Source organism: Sinocyclocheilus grahami, unplaced genomic scaffold (genome assembly GCF_001515645.1).
Source record: "Sinocyclocheilus grahami isolate Dianchi unplaced genomic scaffold, SAMN03320097.WGS_v1.1 scaffold462.1, whole genome shotgun sequence".
Taxonomy (NCBI): Eukaryota; Metazoa; Chordata; class Actinopteri; order Cypriniformes; family Cyprinidae; genus Sinocyclocheilus; species Sinocyclocheilus grahami.
Window position 1 is genome coordinate 294731 of NW_015505641.1, and position 21414 is coordinate 316144.

At 35.9% G+C, this 21414-nt stretch overlaps 1 protein-coding gene across 1 annotated transcript; it reads left to right on the forward strand.

Moving 5' to 3' along the window:
- Window positions 1-217: 217 nt before the first annotated feature.
- LOC107552979 (excitatory amino acid transporter 3-like) lies at window positions 218-20478 on the forward strand. The gene is made up of 12 exons (XM_016235041.1): window positions 218-416; window positions 5207-5347; window positions 8972-9064; window positions 9144-9258; window positions 9774-9816; window positions 9897-10001; window positions 10078-10262; window positions 14962-15069; window positions 16935-17057; window positions 17878-18072; window positions 18166-18300; window positions 19788-20478. The coding sequence occupies exons 1-12, from the start codon at window positions 317-319 to the stop codon at window positions 20026-20028; spliced, it is 1584 nt and encodes a 527-aa protein (XP_016090527.1). The 5' UTR covers window positions 218-316; the 3' UTR covers window positions 20029-20478.
- The last annotated feature ends 936 nt before the right edge of the window (window positions 20479-21414 follow it).

Here is a 21414-nt window from a genome sequence, read left to right on the forward strand (position 1 = left end):
AGTATTCGATGTTTATATTGTTACACTAGCCTATATTGCACAATAAGCACGAGCGTCGACATGACAGTGTTATGTTGTGCTTTCTGAATTCTAATATTTTTATACCTCATTTACGGACCTATGAGACGAAGTGACAGTAAATCAGAGGTCAAGGTGCAATAAACGACCGAGCAAAGGTTATCAAGAGACTCTGGCACAGACAGAAGCAGCAGCAGATCACACCACCCCTTCCTCCCAACAGCAGCTTCACGCCGCACATCATCCGCCGGTGCTCCGTCTGACCGAGACGAAGAGAAGATTCATTCGCGTCTCCGTCATGGATCTGCTGGGGAAGAAAGAGCGGAGAGGCAGGGATGTGAAGGGCTTGTTGAAGAGGAACTGGATTCTCATAGCAACCATCAGCTCGGTGATACTGGGTAAGATGGGCTGGAGCGCGTTCATCTTTCTTCCACATTTCTCTGCATCGTCCATCTCGCGGCATTGTTGTGCTCTATCACGTCTCGTGCCTTTAATTATGTATCTAGTGCTGTTGTTTTTAATTCATATCAGCGCTAATTCTCTGTCTGTGCTTGCTGTTTCGATGGATCTGCACCGCTGATTTGATATCATTCAATGGCTGGTTTGACAATAACAGCAATTGAAGTGTTTGTTGCATTTAGCTGCAGGTGTGTTGAAGGGTGAATGAGATGAATAAAGGCATTGATCTCTGTGTGTTTGCGTCTAGATATTGTACTACTGCCACAGAGAAACGTGACCAGACTTCCAGCATGACACAGTAAAAATCTCACAAAAGCAGTGACACATTGTAGCTTATAAAGAGATCGGGGCTAGTTGTCACACTTTATTCCAGTGACTTTGTTGTTTTAGAAAGTCTGTATATGAACTTGCCCATAGTTACTGGTTAGAAATATGTTTAATAAGACATTGGACGTATGTTGATCTTTTGTGACAACATGCAACCTTTTTAAAAATATGAAATCCTAATTTAAATGACTAGTTCACACAAAAATGAGTATTTGCTGAGAATTTAGTCCGAGATGTAGATGAGTTTGTTTCTTCATCAGATTTGGAGAAATTTAGCATTCCATCATTTGCTCACCAGTGGATGCTCTGCAGTGAATGGGTGCCGTCAGAATGAGAGTCCGAACAGCTGATAAAAACATCACAAGTAATCCACACCACTCCAGTCCGTCAGTTAATGTATTGTGAAGTGAAAAGTTGCGTGTTTGTAAGAAACAAATCCATCATTAAGACTTTTTCAAATATCAACTATTGCTTCCGTTTGCTCCTCTATCCATAATACTGCTTTCTCCATTAAACAGGCCATTTAATCTCAACCAGGAGAGAACAATGCACAGATCAAGCATCATTTACAAGCGAAAACAGCTCTAAACAAATATGTCTATATGATTTTTTGGTCAAAAGCGTCAGTCTAACGATAAAACGCCTTAAGGATTTGTTGCTTAGAACCATGCAGACTTAATTTCATGAGGCATTAATTGATGGACTGGAGTGGTGTGGATTATTGGGATGTTTTTATCAGCTGTTTGGACACTCATTCTGACGGCACCCATTCACTGCAGAGCATCCATTGGCGAACAAGTGATGGAATGTTACATTTCTCCAAATCTGTTCTGATGAAGAAACAAACTCATCTATATCTTGGAGGAAAAATTAAATTTTTGGAGAAACTTTTGCTTTAAAAAAAAAAAGCCATCTTTTACAATATACTTATTAAAAATACAGAAAAAAAACATGTGGAAACCAAAACAATACGACGGATTGCTGGTTTCCCTGTTTGGCCAAGCTCGTTTGAGGTCTGGTTTTAGAGATGTTTTTCAGCTTGGCCAGACTGGGAAATCAGCAAACCAGCATACAGGCTTCGACTTTTCATGAAAATGTAAACTGTTATGATAAACAAAACAATTCAACATGCAGTGAAAATAGTAAACTGTGATACAAAATGTCTGTAACTAATAAAATACAATAGAACACATGTGAGAACTTTCTGAGAGCTCAGTTCAACCTTTCTGTTAAAATATATCCTCATCACATAGTTGAACCTTGTCTTAAAGGGGTCATATGATGCTGCTAAAAAGAACATTATTTTGTGTATTTGGTGTAATGAAATGTGTTTATGCGATTTAAGGTTAAAAAAACACATTATTTTCCACGTACTGCATATTATTGTTTCTCCTCTATGCCCCGCCTTTCTGAAACACGTACATTTTTACAAAGCTCATCGTTCTGAAAAAGCGAGGTGTGCTGTGATTGGCCAGCTATCCAGTGCGTTGTGATTGGCCGAATACATCAAGCGTGTGACGGAAATGTTACGTCCCTACCATATTGTGATGCCTGCGGCAACCACATATGACGACCCCGGGCTGGGGGTTGGACTCCGCTTCGTCCACGGTGAAAGCCGATCCGGCGATCCACAGCGCAAAGTTGATGTATTTCCTCAGCGACCAGCACGGATCAGCTCTAGGCATGACGAAGCAGATATCGTCCTCTTTTGGAAGACCAAACAAAGTAGTTTCGCTTTCACAACGAAACACACAGCGCATTCACGACATGGCGGCGGCAACAACAATACTACAGCGAGAATAAAAGTTTCGCCTTCTTTCTTTGCGTGAACATTTGGGCGGCGTTATGCAAATCTTCCCACATAGTGATGTAGACATGTGGGGGCGTGTTAGAACGAGCCGTTTTAGGTAGGCGTGGTTGACTCTTAACTTTTATAAAGAATATCTCTTTGGATTTGAGACTTTAGTCTTTGCAACTTTACAGATCTTCTTTATGCACCAAGAGCTTGTAACACTCCAAAGAGAAAGAAAAACGTGAAATCGCATCATATGACCCCTTTAATATAAGCCAGCATGGTTTAATTATGTGCATTTGTTTGCTTATCAGCTATTAGCCTACAACATTTTTTAAAGCCAGTATTCACAAATATTCTAATTAAATACAGTTTTGACAAGTCATTTGTGTAATTCAAATATATAACCTTACAGTTACTGAGACAACGTCACCCGAATGCCAACTCTTCCCTATATTTTTTGTGCAGAAATGTACAAAAAAAGTCTTTATGACAACCATGAGTAGTTATTTGCCTCGCCACAAACTGGCCAGTTTGTGAAAGCTTAGTCATCACAATATTAATGGTTTAATGCTTGGCAAAATTCTCAGAACTTATAGGCTTTCCAATAAAATCTCACTATTGCTCTATTAGGCATTTCTGAGCTGATCGGTGAGGCAATTAAGCAGCGGTCATAGATTATACACCATATGTACTGACAAGACAATGAGAAAAGTCTTGACTGCAGTGATGGCATGTCCTATTTTTATATAAAATTAATACACTTTTATAATATGTGCAATATTGCTATATTAATAATAATGTTATTTTGATTGCATTTTTACATTATAAAAATAGCCAAAATAGTGGTTAATGTTTTATGTATACCAAACACTCAGTCCTGAGCCCGTTTAATACTTATAGTAAATTATGCTCTTGTTATTTTATTTTATTTTCTGGATTTATATGGCCATGTTTGTGCAATGGTCAAAACACAGATTGTTGTGATGCCATGCAAGCTTGTGCAGTCTCCTACAATAAAACAAAAGGCAGGTCAAGCTAATCACTCTTTCAGTGTTTTATATCGTCTTTTATTTACTCAGTCATAAGCACCATAATCATTATGACGCTAAAATGTAATAACGATATGTTACAGTACATCAGAGACCATTGTAATTGATTGTTGCATTTGTGGTTACTTGGGTTTGGTTTAGCCTCGTTAAACATTCAAGACGTCTTCAGTGAAGCCATCTTTTGTGAAAAAGAAGTACATTTTAGCATACGTTACTTGCTATGGAAATAATATCTTTTAGAATAAAAAGAAAGTACTTAAGTGCAAACTTGTTCACATAATTTAAATGTATATTAAATGCAATTAGCTGAACTTTAGAGTGTTTCTGGATCCACTTAAGTACATCTTTCTTTATACATAATTTCATAATTACTTCTATGGTCTTTGAACATAATGATGAAGTTGCAATTAAGTAAATTTAAAAATGTTAACTTTAAATGTAATGTAATCTACAGTTAAAATCATAATCAAGTACTTTGCATGTGCTTTAGTATGCTAGTCAACACATCAAAATAAGTGTACTTCTATAAAACACAACAAACTTGACACAACACTGACATTTGACGCTTTTAAAAGTCTACTAAAGTGTGTTAAGAAACCTTCATGAAAGTCTCTCTCTTTAAGTACACTTAAGTGTCCTTTTATTTCATTAATACATCTGCAAGTAAAGTTTTAAAAAATATATCATTTAAAAAAAAAAACACGTACACAAGTTATTTTTGAGAAGGGATAAAAGAACAACGACAAATGCACCTCAGCACACATTTGATCTGATGTTTGCTAAAAGCAAAGATTTTCCTGTGCAACTTTTTGTAAATTATGCCTGACGTTATAGAAGGAGATTGGAAACAGACACATAAATATAAATGTTATTTGCTGTAGCTGCAGTGCAGTCAAATGGACTTCATTAAGGGTATTGGAAAGCTGTTTAGTTCATTTGATATACGCTCTATCTGACTGTATCAAAATCCATCATTATAGAAGAATAGGGTTGCAAAGGTTTCTGGTAAATTTCCGGAAACTTTCCAAAAATCCCTGGAATATAAAAAAAAAAAATCCTGGAAAGTTTCCAACATTTCTGGAATATTTCCCAAATTTACTGGAAATTAAACACCTTTTTGCAACCCTATAGAAGAATGAAACTGAGATGGTTGAAAACTCAAAATGACACATTTGTCTGAAATATATTTATCAGTTTACCAGCAGCAGGCAATTCAGCACACCTCGTGTTAATTGACAACAAATACATCAGGGTTATTATTTGTGGCCTGAATATCACAAAGCATTTACGAGTGCGCTCTTCTTATTGTTAGCATCCTTTGATTTGGGTTCTGTCTCACTCACTGTGAAATCACTCTAAAGATCAGGGACGATGATCATTTTGATACAGTACAATCAGACTAGTAATTCACCACAAATGAATATGAAGTTGATCTTGAGATATTATTGGAATATTTAGGTCTGTACATTCAGTCTGGCTTTTTTCGGGCTTCGTGTAGGTTGGGCACAATGGAGAGCTTCACACTGATTTGACGTGCTTTCTGTCTTTCTGTCTGCAGGGATCGCGCTGGGAGTGCTGGTGCGGGACTACACCTCTCTGTCCCAGCTGGAGAAGCAGTACTTTGGCTTCCCGGGAGAAATCCTGATGAGAATGCTAAAGCTGGTCATCCTGCCTCTCATCGTCTCCAGCATGATAACAGGTATCGCTCTCTCTTCAGCCCATCACAGTATCTCCATTTATGACTCGCAGTGAAGATTCAGAGGTTGTAAATGTTGCCCTTATGTTACCAGTGTCCAGGGCCACCTTCAGGGACGAGGGTCCACACATAAAAAAAAAACTAATCACAGCCCTGCCAGGGTCTTCTGTCTTTTTCAATCTCACAGAATGTCAGAATCACCCACTAGCTATAATTACAAAACACATTATATTATATTATATTTGAAAATTGTCATTAATATGTGGGTCATTAGTCATACCTGTTTATGATTCTCAAACATTTCTGTTAGCCAAGTATGGTTATTTAAAAAAAAAAAAAAACGTTTATTACTTTATCACTTTACCATTTAAATAAAATAAAATATGAAAAAAAAAAAACTTTATTTCAGGTAGTTTCCAAGGATTTTAACTTGAGGTACTAAAATAACTAAAACTAAATAAACTAAAGCTAAAAAATATATATAATATTAATAAATTACAAAAAAAAAAAAAATTTTTTTAAATAAACCATATAGACATTTAAAAAAAGTAACAAACTTTCTTTTAGCCAAAGGTGGTTAATTAAAAAAAAAAAAAAAAGTTTATTACTTTATCACTTTACCATTTAAATAAAATAAAATATGAAAAAAAAAACTTTATTTCAGGTAGTTTCCAAGGATTTTAACTTGAGGTACTAAAATAACTAAAACTAAATAAACTAAAGCTAAAAAATATATATAATATTAATAAATTACAAAAAAAAAAAAAATTTTTTTAAATAAACCATATAGACATTTAAAAAAAGTAATGAAAATGACAAAAACACACAAAATGACTAAAACTTTATCTAAAATTAAAGTCAAAACAGAAAATGTAAACAGAAATATAACTATAATAGGGTGCAGCGAGGCTAAAGGCACACCTTAAGTAAAATGTGCTTTTCACTAGTGTATGACTGCAGAAAAAATATCAATGTTTTTATTGAGCGTCGATGGAGTAACAGATTTTGTGTGAAAATAAATCATAAAAGTTTTGTTTAAAAATCGTATAAATGTACGAGGTGGCAAGGTGGGCTTTTTGCCCCACACACAGGGCATTTATACAAATACTTTGTTCAAAACAATCACTTTAGCAAAGTGTGTACAACAAATATACAGTAAAAGAAAATACAGAAACAAAATTATTTAAAAAAGTAAAGGTTCTGAACATATTTAAAGGGGGTCATATGATGCTTTTTTAAAGATCATTATTTTGTGTATTTGGTGTAACAGAATATGTTGACATGCTTTAATGTTCAAAAAACACATTATTTTTCAAATACTGTACATTATTGTAGCTCCTCTATGCCCCGCCTCTCTCAACCGCTTCGTTTTCTACAAAGTCCCTCAGAGTCTTAACTTTGATAAAGAATATCTCTTTGGTTTTGAGACTTTAGTCTTTGCAGCTTCAGGGATCTTATCTATGCACAATCAGCTTGTAACACTCCAAAGAGAGAGGAAAACTTGAAATCGCATCATATGACCCCTTTAAGGAGATCTCATGATAATTTAACAGTAGCAACAATAAATATGATACTTTATTATATGATATGATTAATATCATATTTTTAAATATGATGGTTTAATTATAAATATGGTGATTATCTCTAGTTGACACCCAAATTAATAGTCGTATATAATATTTACCATCTGAGTCTAGCCATGTCATGTCAACAAATGGAAAAGTCAGCCAGCTATTTATTATCATGTTAATTATTGTGCCTTTAATTAATTATTGTGCTTTTTACCACAAATACCATACTTTCAAATCGTTTTAAAGAAACATTGCTTTGACTCCCTTGAACAAAACTGAAAAACATTAGCAAGTCCTTTGTCTCAAAATATAGTCAACAATTTGATCAATTCTCATTTGCTATATAAATCTACAGCATTTAATATCATTAAATATGAAATCAAAATGCAGAATCATTGTTCGCGATCAGTCAAGGATCAGCCAAATTTTCACGTGCAAAGTCAAACGCAGTTGTTAAGAAAAGTGCCGAGGTGAATTCTGTGACATCTAGTGTTTTAAAGGAGAACAAAGTCAAATTTGAGCCCCATTAGCTTAAAATATTTATTTACTTAAAGTAACACCTTACAGATTTTTAAATATGATGGTTTAATTATAAATATGGTGATTATCTCTAAGGTTGACACCCAAATTAATAGTCGTATATAATATTTACCATCTGAGTCTAGCCATGTCATGTCAACAAATGGAAAAGTCAGCCAGCTATTTATTATCATGTTAATTATTGTGCCTTTAATTAATTATTGTGCTTTTTACCACAAATACCATACTTTCAAATCGTTTTAAAGAAACGTTGCTTTGACTCCCTTGAACAAAACTGAAAAACATTAGCAAGTCCTTTGTCTCAAAATATAGTCTATTAAAGTCTTTGTCTATTAAATATGAAATCAAAATGCAGAATCATTGTTCGCGATCAGTCAAGGATCAGCCAAATTTTCACGTGCAAAGTCAAACGCAGTTGTTAAGAAAAGTGCCGAGGTGAATTCTGTGACATCTAGTGTTTTAAAGGAGAACAAAGTCAAATTTGAGCCCCATTAGCTTAAAATATTTATTTACTTAAAGTACCACCTTACATATTTTAAGTTAATATTTCTATAATTTAACAAATCATTCACATGTTCTCGGTTCTTTGATGGTTGATGGTTAATGGTTATATTCAGGTAAAAACTCAACATATTTAACCTTTTTTTTAGTAAGTAGTTTATTTTAATAGTTTTTATTTCAAAACAGTGTTTATATTTTAATTTTACATTTTGTGATTTAAATTGCCCCTATTATGGGTTCTGAAAGGTTCATAGTTTGGTTTTGGGAGTCCCCAACAACAGGTTGACATGCATGCAAGGTCAAAAAACACTTTCATTGTCTTATAATATGCATTTATTTTTACCTTACTTGCTCAACGACTCCCAAACGATTCGCTCAAAGATTCATTTTTCCAAACCCCTCTTTTGCGTGACGCTAATCTGCGGTGATTGGTCGATTTCATTTTCAATTCATCATACCTGTAATGCCTGATAAAGCAGCGTTTGTGAGCGCAGTGCTGCTTTGTGTACAGCGTTACCGGGGAAACCACTATTTTTACCACTCCAAAAGCGGCACCTAGTGGCAAAGAATGATTTTGCATTTTCAATCAGACCAACAAAAGACCAACAAGTGGGCGGGGAATATGCTAATGTTTCATGTTGACGTCAACATGAAACGGCTTGGAATTCGTTTGAAAAACGACTCGTTTCAATGATTCAGAGTCGACTCTTTCTTTTGAGAGACAATAACTTTATACACGGTGCACTTTCAAATTTAAAACTTTGCAGGATGTTTTCATTCACTTAGTCCCTTATCAGTGCAAATCATCTAAAAAAGACACGGATTTATGCTGCTGATAATGTCTGAAACCTCACGTCTGGGGCACTTCCAAACTTTTGGAGGGAAACTGTAGCTACAGAGCTTTTTTTGTTGCAGTGTAACTTGCATTGGTTAACGTTCTTTGTTGCCATTGTTAAGTGGGTCAAGTGTGTTCTCTGGAGAATGAATAAGTAGTCATAACTTCTTGTTTGTGAAGGAGTGGCAGCGCTGGACTCCGAGGTGTCGGGCAGAATCGGTCTGCGTGCAGTGGTTTATTACCTCTCCACTACCATAATTGCTGTCATTCTTGGTGAGTCACGTAAGAATCACATCAATAAACTTAAAAGACATAAATTGTGATTGTTTAACAATGATGTTGTGCTTAAAAGGAATCGTTCTTGTGACGACGATTAAACCCGGGGTGTCTCAAAGTGCTGATAATATCGAGAGAGCAGGAAGCACTCCGAATGTGACCACTGTTGACACCTTACTGGACCTGGTTAGGTAAAAATTGCCCACCTTGGTTTACCTATGTTGTAAGAAAGATAATATACAAATATGCATAATATGCATACTTGAACACTTAAGGAATGCATGATATTCAATGCAATAAATAACAAACTTGGGCAATGACCATTTTTGGTATGGCTTATATGTCCTGATCGCATTAAAATAACATATAGCGTAACGTAACGTAACGTAACATAGCATAATTTGGCCACACTTTAGTTTGGGGGCCAATTCTCACTATTAACTATGACTTTTTCATCAATAAACTATAAAAAATGTATAGTTAGTTACATAGTTGTTAAGTTTAGGTATGGGGTAGAATTAAGGGATCTAAAATATGCTCATGCAGAATATGTGCTTTAAAAGTACTAATAAACAGCCAATATGCATGCTAGAGAACTAGTTAATAGTGAGAATTGGTCCCAATATTAAAGTGTTACCTATAATATGATCATGAATTTATATCAAGCACTTTAAACAAGTGGTTTGTTTATCTCATTTCTTCATAGGAATATGTTTCCTGAAAATCTTGTGCAAGCCTGTTTTCAGCAGGTAAAATATAATATGTTTTAACTTATATTAAGGCATGCAGATATAATATTTAGTTTCAATAAACATCATCTGTGTTTTAGTATAAGACGCAGCGCAAGGAGATTGAACCATCGAAAACCAACATAAGCACAAGTAATATGACTACATTTCCACCGTTCACCACAATTATTTCAACAGTTGCACAGGTGAGAGAAAGACTGAAAAATGAATGGAGAATGTATGCTGGAGAATGTATTAATTTTTGGCTTCTTTATTCCGTAGAATTTGACCAAAGACTACAAGATTGTGGGCTCATATTCAGATGGCATTAATGTACTTGGTCTGATTGTATTCTGTGTGACGTTCGGCCTGGTCATCGGCAAGATGGGAGAAAGGGGTCAAATCCTGCTGGAGTTCTTCGATGCTCTTAATGAGGCCACCATGAGACTCGTTCAGATTATTATGTGGTTAGTTCTGACACCTTACAAGCAGGAATCATTATTTATAATCATCACTATTATCGCTCATACTCAGACTTGAGGATGGGCTGTATTGACTTGGGTCAGTAAGAAACCACCCAGAACACCCTAGCAACCACATTGCAACTTCCGAGCAACCACCCAGAATACCATCGAAACCCCATAGCAACCACACAGAACACCCTAGAAACCACATTGCAACTTCCTAGCAACCTCCCAGAAAACTCTCAATACCATAGTAACACCCCAGCAACCTCCCAGAAAACGCTTGAAACCACATAGCAACCACATTGGAACTCCATAGCTACCACATAGCAACTCCCTAGCACCCACCCAAAACACCCTAGAAACCACAAAGCAATTCCCTAGCAACCAACCAGAATAGAAACCACATTAGCTACAACTGAGAACTCCCTAGCAACCACCCAGAGTACCTTAGAAACTGCATAGCAACCACCTAGAACTCCATAGCTAGTCCCTAGAAACCACCCTAGCATTCTCTAGGAATTAAGTGTTAATTTAGTTAACGAACACTATGGCGAAAATATTTGTTGACAAGCTTTTTTCCCATGACTAAAATGAGACGATGACGAGACGACAATAAGGTCAATAAACGATAACTGTGACTATATCAACATGCAATATCATTGACGATAAAAGACGAGACTAAAATGTATTTAAAAAAATAAAAACTATACCAAAATCTCTTTTTATTTTCGTCAAAAAAAAGGAGACAAAATATTATTGCGAACTGCTGTACATGCCTCTACTACTTTAATGTGTGAGGTTGCCAGATATCAAGAGTTCAAATACCCAAATCACGGCTTCTCTGTTAAAAGGGTATGTTTTCTGCCCGGTGGTTTGCTTAATTTTTGCAATCTGGCAACTTCATCGCTGTAGCGCTGACGATGATCTGAAAACTCCGACAAACAAGTAAGCTGAAGTTTATTGATCTCCATGTGAGATGTTCATCTTAAATGAATTCTTGTTTGGGATTGTGGTTGCTGAATAAATGCACTTTCTCAACCGCTGTTGTTTTAATAGAGGAACATTGTTGCAATTTGGAATTATTGGAATTACTATTAGGAATTTCACTGTTAAATATTTGTTGTTTGTTTTTACCAGTTTTCATAATGTAGAGAGTAGGGATGTAACGATTCACTCAACTCACGATTCGATTCGAGTCACGATTATTTATTTGTTTTAACAAAATGAGATTTAAGACAAATTATAAATTAAATGTGTCCTTTTATTATTGCTTGGACAAAATGCTGCACATTTCTTTGTGAAATTGAAATATAACACTATAATAATATACTAATATAGCACTTGCATATTATTGCTCTTTTGTTGGTTTTGATTGCTTCTATTGTCCTCATTTGTCAGTCGCTTTGGACAAAAGCGTCTTCTAAATGACAACATTTTAATATAATGTAAATGTAAATAACAAAACTGAATTGAAATTTTAAAACAAGCCCCAAATAAAATAAATAACCCAAATAAAATAAATCTCTTCATATAAACAAACTAAGGCTTTGTCTGTTCTTTCCATTTCAAATTAGTGGCAACCACAGCATTTTAATCATGATCCAAACAAAGATGCTGCATACATGCACCATGAGCAGTTCTTAATCTAAATTAGATTGTATAATTTCGAAATTTGAAGCAAAAACAGAATGGTTTTGACTTCAATTTTGTGAAACTATACATAAAAATATCTGCATGAAACCGAAACAGCCGACGAGCTGAACGAGACGCAGATTCACTCTCTGCCAGCAGGTGGCGCTTAAAGCATTTCCTTGGTTTCCGCTGTAAACAAAGCAGCGCTGCACTTATGAACTTTAATATGCATTATACAGATGCAAGATGAAAAGAAAAAATACCATCTAAACTTTTTTAAAGACAGTAAGTTCCCCTCAGACATGCATTCATATAAACTCCTACCCCTAAATGAATCGCGATTTGTTTAGCATCTCAACCGATTTTAACTTGCGGTTAATCGTTACATCCCTAGTAGAGAGAGTGCATATCTAAGTCTTTGATATTAATTTCTATAATAAATAGCCCATAATAAATCAATACACTAGAAGAGGTCAAATAAACCATGTCTGTGAGTCCACATGATTTGTGCTTATTGGTGAAAGTGCAATACCTGAAATGTAAAAATAAATTTCTCCAATGACAAAAATCTTTGCGGTTGTAATTTTGAGAAAAAAAATTAAAAAATAAATATATATATATATATATTTACTCATAATTGCTCTTTTTTATTATAAGTAATAAAATGTATAGATAATGTTATTATAAAAAAATTCTAATATAAACTTGTAAGTCAATTGTTACTTTTTTCAACACTGTCTTTATTGATTTTAGAAACTTTAACATTAAAAAGAAAAATAATAAGAAAAAAAAGAAAAGGAAATAAAAAATTATACACATTGTAAAAATGCACATTATAGGGAAAATATTTAGTATACAGAGTTTTGGACATTTGGGAACATTTTGTTTCAACACCAGGGATAAAAAGTTTTAAACTTTTTCCCAAAAACTTTCATCTTGGGGACACTTCCATAAACAGTTAGTGGAGATTAGTCTATAAAATAAACAAATTTGCCTACCCCCACTGAAGTGGTTCAAAGTAATTTTTCTAAAGGGGACATATCCGGCAAGAAAGGAGAACGATGCTGTGTCTTATCAATAAAAATTCCTAATTAGAAGATTTAAAAAAAAAAAAAGTTTTAGGTAAATCAAAGTTTTGTCTTAATTCCTGAAAACTGAGCATAGTTTCATTTCTAAATAAATCTCCCACTTTACTCAACCCTTTTGATGCCCAAATTTTAAATCCAGCACCATGTGTCCCTGGTGTAAATTTAGTTACCCCAAATAGGGAGATCAGTTGTTACTTTTAGAAAAATTTAGAAAAAATAACATGTACTTAATCGCAAGCATGTTAATTATTCCTGAGTAATTCTCACTCCAGGCAGGGGCGTAAATTTCATCTGACAGTTGGGGGGGACAATAAACATAAAATTTCTCAAGAGCAATTTTTGAAGGGGACACAAATAATACAGCAAAAATTTTACTTGTAAGGATATGTCAAGTCAAGTCACCTTTATTTATATAGCGCTTTTAACAATACAGATTGTGTCAAAGCAACTGAACAGCATTAATTAGGAAAATAGTGTGTCAATAATGCAAAATGACAATAGTAAACACTCATTTTTCAGTTAAAGGCAGTTCATCATTAATTCAGTGATGTCAACATCCAGCTCAGCTCAGTTATATATATATATATATATATATATATATATATATATATATATATATATATATATATATATATATATATATATATATATTATATCTCAGTTTAACCACTATACAGCATGACGAAAATGTGTTGAAGTTTTCATTGACTAAACAAAAACAGGACAAGGTTGACTAAATATGATAATAACTAAAAAGTAAATTTTACACAAGACTAAAGCCCCGTTCACACCAAGAACTATAACTATAAAGATAATGATAAAGATATAGTTCTAAAAATCGTTCTCAATATTAAAGAGTAGCAGAGTCCACACCACAACTATAACGATAAAGGCACAGAGAAACGATATTGTTGGAATCACTTTCAGAACGATTTTTTCCAGCTGATGAACGATAAAACATTGACAGCCAATCAGAATCCATCCTGCTGTCACTAGCTCGAGAATTTAAAGCGGCAGACGAGTGTGCGCTTAGAATAAACAGACGATATCGTTCGCTGGTGTGGACGCTAATATCGTTATCTTTATAGTTATCGTTCTTAGTGTGAACGGGCCTTAAGACTAATTTAGACTAATTAAAATAAATTTTAAGACTAATTTAAAAGACTAAGACTAAATTAAAAATGGCTGACAAATTTAACACTACTAGGAATAACAGAGCAACCACTCAGATTACCCTAGAAACTGCATAGCAACAACCCAGAAAAGCCTAGAAACCACATAGCAATTTCTTAGCAACCATTCGTAATACTCTATAACAGGGATCCTCAAATCTGGCCCACGAGATCCACTTTCCTGCAGAGTTTAGCTCTAACCCTAATCAAACACACCGGAGCATGCTAATCAATGTCTTCAGGATCATTAGAAAATCACAGGTAGGTGAGTTTGATCAGGGTTGGAGCTAAACTCTGCAGCGCATTGGCCCTCCAGGGCAAGATTTGAGGAACCCTGCTCTAGAAACTGCATAACAGCCATCTAGCAATCACTCTGAATACCCTAGAAATGGTATTGCAACCGTTTAGCAACACCCTAGAAACTGTATAGCAACCACCTAGAACTCCCTGGCCAGCACTTAGCAATTCTCTCCCCACCTCCCAAAATACCCTAGAAATCACATAGCAACCACAGAAAATACCCTCGAAACCACATAGCAACCACTCTGAATACCCTAGAAACCACATAGCAGTTCCTTAGCAACCATTTCAGAAAACCTTTGAAACTACGTAGATACACCCTAGCAACCACCCACAGGGAGCACCACTCACTTTTTCTTTAGAAAACAAACATCTAATTTTTATTACAGTTATGCATTTGATAAAAAGATGTAGGAAGATACATCAGCCTATAAATGAAAAACTTCTTGGAATTATGAGTAATATTGACTATAAATGTACTGATACTTAATGAATTTCCTCTGGCAGTTACATGCCCGTTGGCATCTTGTTCCTGATTGCTGCCAAGATCATGGAGGTGGACGACTGGGAAATCTTCAGGAAGATGGGCCTGTACATGGTGACGGTGCTCAGCGGGTGAACAAGCTTCTTTAATGTTCTCTTCTTGATTAGCAGAGGAGCAGATTTACTGTCGGCTCTGTTCACACACAGATAAGAGCCACAGACATTTAAAACTGCTCAAGCTGCAGTTGTGCTTATTATACATTTCATAAACTCCACATTTCCACTCATTTGAGTGATTTAGGCAACCGAACATCAGTCAGGAGATTCAATAGCTGTATGCACTCATGTGGAATGAACTGAAAGGACGTGTTTGGGTTGCACACTGCTGAGTCAAACAGAAAAACTGTAGCTCTTCAGACTACAGAGGATATAAATCCAAGTGACCTTGGCAAAAATACTGCATGCTTTTAACTCTTTCCCCGCCATTGACAGAATTGTACGTCATTTACAGGACAACGAGTCCACCCCATGGACTGAAATGTCCGGCTTTCTTTGTTTCACTGATTTATGTAGGAGGCACTATTACACATCTTCTGAAAGAGTATTGAATGTCTGGATCAAAACATGGTGAAGAAGAAGTAGAAACAAGCGATCACGTATGTAAGCAGAAGCATATGTGACCCTGGACCACAAAACCAGTCATAAGGGTCAGTTTTTTTAAAATTGAGATTTATACAAATAAGCTTTCCATTGGTGTATGGTTTGTTATGATAAGACACTATTCGGCCGAGATGCAACTATTTGAAAATCTGGAATCTGAGGGTGCAAAAAAAATCTAAATATTGAGAAAATCGCCTTTAAAGTTGTCCAGATGAAGTTCTTAGCAATGCATATTACTAATGAATGATAATACATTTTTGATATATTTACGGTAGGAAATTTACGAAATATCTTCATGGAACATGATCTTTACTTAATATTCTAATGAGTTTTGGCATAAAAGAAAAAAATGATAATTCTGTATTGTTACAATGTATTGTTGGTTATTGCTACAAATATACCCCAGCGACTTCAGACTGGTTTGTGGTCCAGAGTCACATATGTAAAAATAACACGACCATCAGACATTAAACAGCATATAAATCAAAAATGCCTAATGTTACTGAATGAAATTTCGACTCAGGAGTGTTGATGGAAGTGATCTACTTCATCTATGTTTTAATCACAGATCTGAATCCAACAAAAATTAGATTTTCTCAGCTTTTTGTTCAAAATGTTACTTTATGAAACCTACAGACATTCAAGTGTTGTTTAACAAAAGAAAGCATGAAGCTAGAGAGTCTTGTGGAAATGATCAAAAATGTTGGTCGTGGCTGGCAACAAAAACAAACAACAACAAATAACACCAAACAGCTTTTTAATTCTACTGAAATTAAAGGGTTAGTTCACCCAAAAATGAAAATTCTGTCATTAATTACTCACCCTCGTGTTGTTCCAAACCCGTAAGACCTTCGTTCATCTTCGGAACACAATTTAAGATATTTTTGATGAAATCTGAGGACTCTCTGACCTAGTGACACAGTAGAAATGAAAATGTGGAATAAAGTTGTTATTTTTGTTTTCTCTGCGCAAAAAAGTATTCTCGTAGCTTCGTAACTTTACAGTTGAACCACTGATGTCACACGGACTATTTTGTCGATCATCTTGGTACTTTTCTGGACCTTGAACGTGGTAGTTACCTTGCTGTCTATGGGAGGGTCAGAGAGCCCTCAGATTTCATCAAAAATATCTTAAATTGTGTTCCGAAGATGAACGAAGGTCTTACGGGTTTCGAACAACACGAGGGTGAGTAATTAATGACAGAATTTTCATTTTTGGGTGAACTAACCCTTTAAAGCTATATTTTACACAGATTGTTCTAAATGTCTATTCTAATGTTCATTGCTCATGATAATGTACGGTGGATTGTTTTTTTAAAATATGTTCTCCTTTCACAGACTAGCCATCCATTCCATGGTATTCCTCCCACTGATATACTTTGTGTTTGTGAGGAAGAATCCATTCACCTTCACTTTGGGAATGGCACAGGCCTTGCTAACTGCTCTCATGATTTCCTCAAGGTGAGCCGACAAACATTCTGGCGTCTGTATTATCTGGGTATGTTGACTAAAGGCTGGAATACACTACACAACTTAACATCTGAAGAGACTTTAAAACACTACACATCATACAGTTGCCGAGTTTGTAAATGGTTACAGAGAAAAAACTATAAATTATACACTAAACCACCGAGGATCACACACTAACACATTCAGGTCGTTCCGAACGCAACAAATTCACACAAAACGTGTGTATTTTTGATAGGAGACACATGACAGATGAAAACATGATGTGTTCTAAAATTGACTTAAAATGACTGGATGGAATCCAAGGCTGAAGCTAAGAAAAAATCAGAGTCTGTGCCCGTGATAAACTATGTGATTTTCTGTGAAATCTGTCTACTCAAATCTGCAGACTGGCTCTGATTTTGAGCAACTAGCGTCAACTCATCCAGACTGTTAATCGGAGCAAAAATCTAAGCAAACCTAGACTTTTGGCCCGATTCACCGTCTGGAAGAGCCTTAAAGAGCAAATATCTTGATATAGTCAGTCTTTGTGAAAAAGATGTGCACTTGTAGTGAACTTCAAAGCTTCAAATTATATTTTTAATAGTGCTGTCAAACGATTAATCGCGATTAATCGCATCCGAAATAAAGGTTCTTGTTTTAAAAAAAAGTCTGAGAAGCAGCCTTTAATGTTGTGTTTTGATCATTATTTTTTAGCTGTTTTTAGATCTGTCTTTCCAGTTTTAGATGTTTTTGTGATCGAACAGACTTTTTAAATCCACAACAATCAAAGAAAACTGCTATTTTGCAATAACAAGTGTCTTCACTGTATCAGCTCAGCCACTCTGCCGGTCACGTTCCGATGCGCAGAGGAGAACAACAGGATCGACAAGAGAATCACTCGCTTCGTGCTTCCAGTTGGTGCGACTATCAATATGGACGGCACTGCACTGTATGAAGCTGTTGCTTCTATATTCATAGCTCAGCTGAACAACTACGACCTGGACGCTGGCCAGATTGTTACCATTAGGTAGGCGGGATATAAGCCAGCTGGTGTGATATAATAGAGTTAAGTGGCTTTATGAAGGACGAGTGATACTTTTTTGACATGTTCATTCCGTAGTATCACGGCAACAGTCGCCAGCATTGGTGCAGCCGGAGTTCCAAATGCTGGACTGGTAACCATGGTGATAGTGCTCACAGCAGTGGGCCTTCCTGCCAGTGATGTCACCCTCATCGTTGCTGTCGATTGGCTGCTGTAAGTATCTGGTTTTTATCATCAAAGTGTCAGGTTTACACAGTAGTGATGAGGTATTTTTGCAGGCCAACCCGTAAGTTTGCATCACCCTGGTTCCCTCGCCTCGACAAGATCCCAGTAGGATAATAGGATTCTCAGGGAACACACATACTGGTAAAAAATGTATAGCCTGAATGCACTGTAAGTCGCTTTGGATAAAAGCGTCTGCTAAATGCATAAATTAAATGTAATTAATAAACTTTTGGATTATTACTGAAATTAATAAGCTCTGTGATCAACAAAAGTTTACTCATCGTGATTATCTTTTATGACTTTTTAAGCTTAAATACAATTGCCAGAAGTAAAAAGCTAAATGTAGGTTATATATAAGACTTTTTTTTTTGTTTAAATCAAGTAACTTTGTTTTTTGTTTCCGCCACAGAATAAAAAATTAAAATTGCGACTTTTTTTATCTCACAATTACGACTTCTCTTCCCTGAATTGTACATTTATGTCGCAATTGTGAGTTTATAACTCATATAACATCTAACAATTCTGACTTTATATTTCGCAATTCTGACTTTATATCTGCCAATTCTAAAAAATTGTGAGATAGAAACTCAGAATTGCAAGAAAAAAAACTGAACTGTGAGATAAAAATACTTTTTCTAACTCTAGAAAAATTCTAACTTTTCTAATACTTCCTAACTCGTAAATACAAAGTTCCTAGGAGTTCTTAAAGGGGTAGTTCACCCAAAAATTAAAATGATCCTGTGTTTTACTCCCCCTCAAAACATCCTAGGTGTATGGGACTTTCTTCTTTCAGACGAATCCAGTCGGAGTTATATTAAAAATTGTCCTGGCCCCTCCAAGCCTTTCAATGGGGGTAAGCGGGTGTTGGTTGTCAAACAGTTCAGAAGACGTGAAATAAAGTGCGCACATCCGTAATAAACCGTCCCTCACACAGCTCCGGTGGGGTGAATAAAGGCCTCCTGTAGCGAATCCATGCATTTTTGTTAGATAAATACCCATATTTCAAACGTAATAAACACTTTTTTCTCACTTCCGCTGACTGTCATATGCGGAAGCCGTAAGATGTATGCGTCGTGCGTGCGCCTCTGAGAAATGCAGGAGCAAAGGAAACAAAGTTTCCTTACTTTAGCAAAGGAAAACCAGTCTCCTCTTGCCTTATATCGAAATCCTCCGACATTTTTCTTTACAAATCCTCATTTTGTGCTTCTAATTCGTGACCGGTGTTTTAGTCTCCGCGTTCGTCACTAATCACGCAACGCCGACGTCTTACGTCATCCGCCGGAACTGCTCCCGCGTATGACAGTCAGCAGAAGGGAGAAAAAGGTGTTTATTAAGTTTGAAATATGGATATTTATCTTACAAAAATGCATGGATTCGTTACAGGAGGCCTGACTCGATGACTGGAGTAATGGCTGCTAAAAACCCTATAGTTGCTATAGTGTGAAAGCTTACATTGATTTCTCTCATCAAATCAGTGATCGCTTCCGTACCATGATCAACGTGCTGGGAGACGCCTACGGCGCTGGAATAGTCCAGAAGCTGTCAAAGCGAGAACTAGAGAGGATGGACCTGATTTCAGACGTGGACGCGGCCAACCCCTTCGCCCTGGAGACCACGCTGGACGACGACGAGTGTGAGAAGAAATCTTACGTGAACGGTGGATTCACCATCGACAAAAGCGACGCTATTTCCTTCACCGAGACCTCGCAGTTCTAGAGGCGCGCAGCGGTCTCTGCTGAACACGTGACATCGCTGAAAGGAGTCCAGAGAGGTAGGAGCCATTCATAAAACCAGTGCCATGACTAGGACGGAAAGTCATTAGCGAGGACATGATTGAGTGTGGACATTAGCAATACCTGCCCTTGCGGTTCTCCTTCCTTCATTTCCCCAACCTTGCTCTTGAACTTACGTGTGCGTACGCTAGACTGAGAGAAAACTGATGTGAGAAAACTGTGCTTCCATAGCTCATTAACATGTTTCCATGAATTATGCAAAGCTGTTTTCTTTTTATTAATGGCAGTTGTTTCCTTTGGTTTTGTACTAACGAACAGCTTTTTAGCAGTAGGCGATTTTTATGGCAAGCCGTTTTAGCTTAAAATATTCCAAGCGTTACTCGTCAGAATTGCATTTTTAGTAGCAACAATTCAATTAGAGAGCTCTACAATTAAATTCTTACTAGTAACAATGCCAGTTAGAGAGCTCTCTAAATCTATTTTAACTAGCTATAAATACAATAAGAGAGCGCTCTAATTTAATTACATTTAATTAGAGAGCTCTGCAATTGCATTGTTACTAGTAACAATACCAATTAGAGAGCTCTCTAATTCAGTTCTTACTAGTAATAAATCTAGTTACAGAGCTCTACAATCGTATTCTTACTAGTAAAAACTTGTATTCATTAGATGCAAAACAGATTTGCGACTACACCCATTTGCCTTTCCAAATCCTGCCTGTGGTGATACACTTCAAAATAAAAGCCCCATAAGCATGAATTGATAACATTTTCATTGTGTCAGAATGACCATAAGAGTTTGAAAAGGTTTTGTTTTCATATTTAATCACTTCATTAATTCACACCTTTATATTAGTATTATTATTATTATTTCTTTATTTCAGACCCTTAGGTCCATATCACAAAAATGAAAATAAAGAGTAGCCTATAGTCTTGAAAATACTTTACCAGACAAAATATCACCTCATTTTGGTGTTTATTATGCACTGTAACATGCATGCAGAATTTGAGCTAGTACATATATAGACTAATTTAAATGTTAATTGTCACTCTTGACAAAATGTGTTTTAAAATGTCTTTCTTTCTTTTCTTTTTTTTTTTTGGTCAGACATTAGGGGAGTAAATTCAATTGCGACATTATTTTGGGGTATTTTTTCGATAAGCTTAATTTGGCAATATTTTGCTCAGTGTGTTTTTGTGCTGGAACCGTGGCTGGAACTGTGGAACACGACTCTTGAGTCTTACTGAGTGATTCATTTAAAAACACAGATTCATGCAGGTACGAAACATGTCTCTCGGAGACACGCAACAGTTCTTTTCCGGCTTTGTTTGGTAATATTTGTGTTGGTGAAACAAAAACAGACAATAGT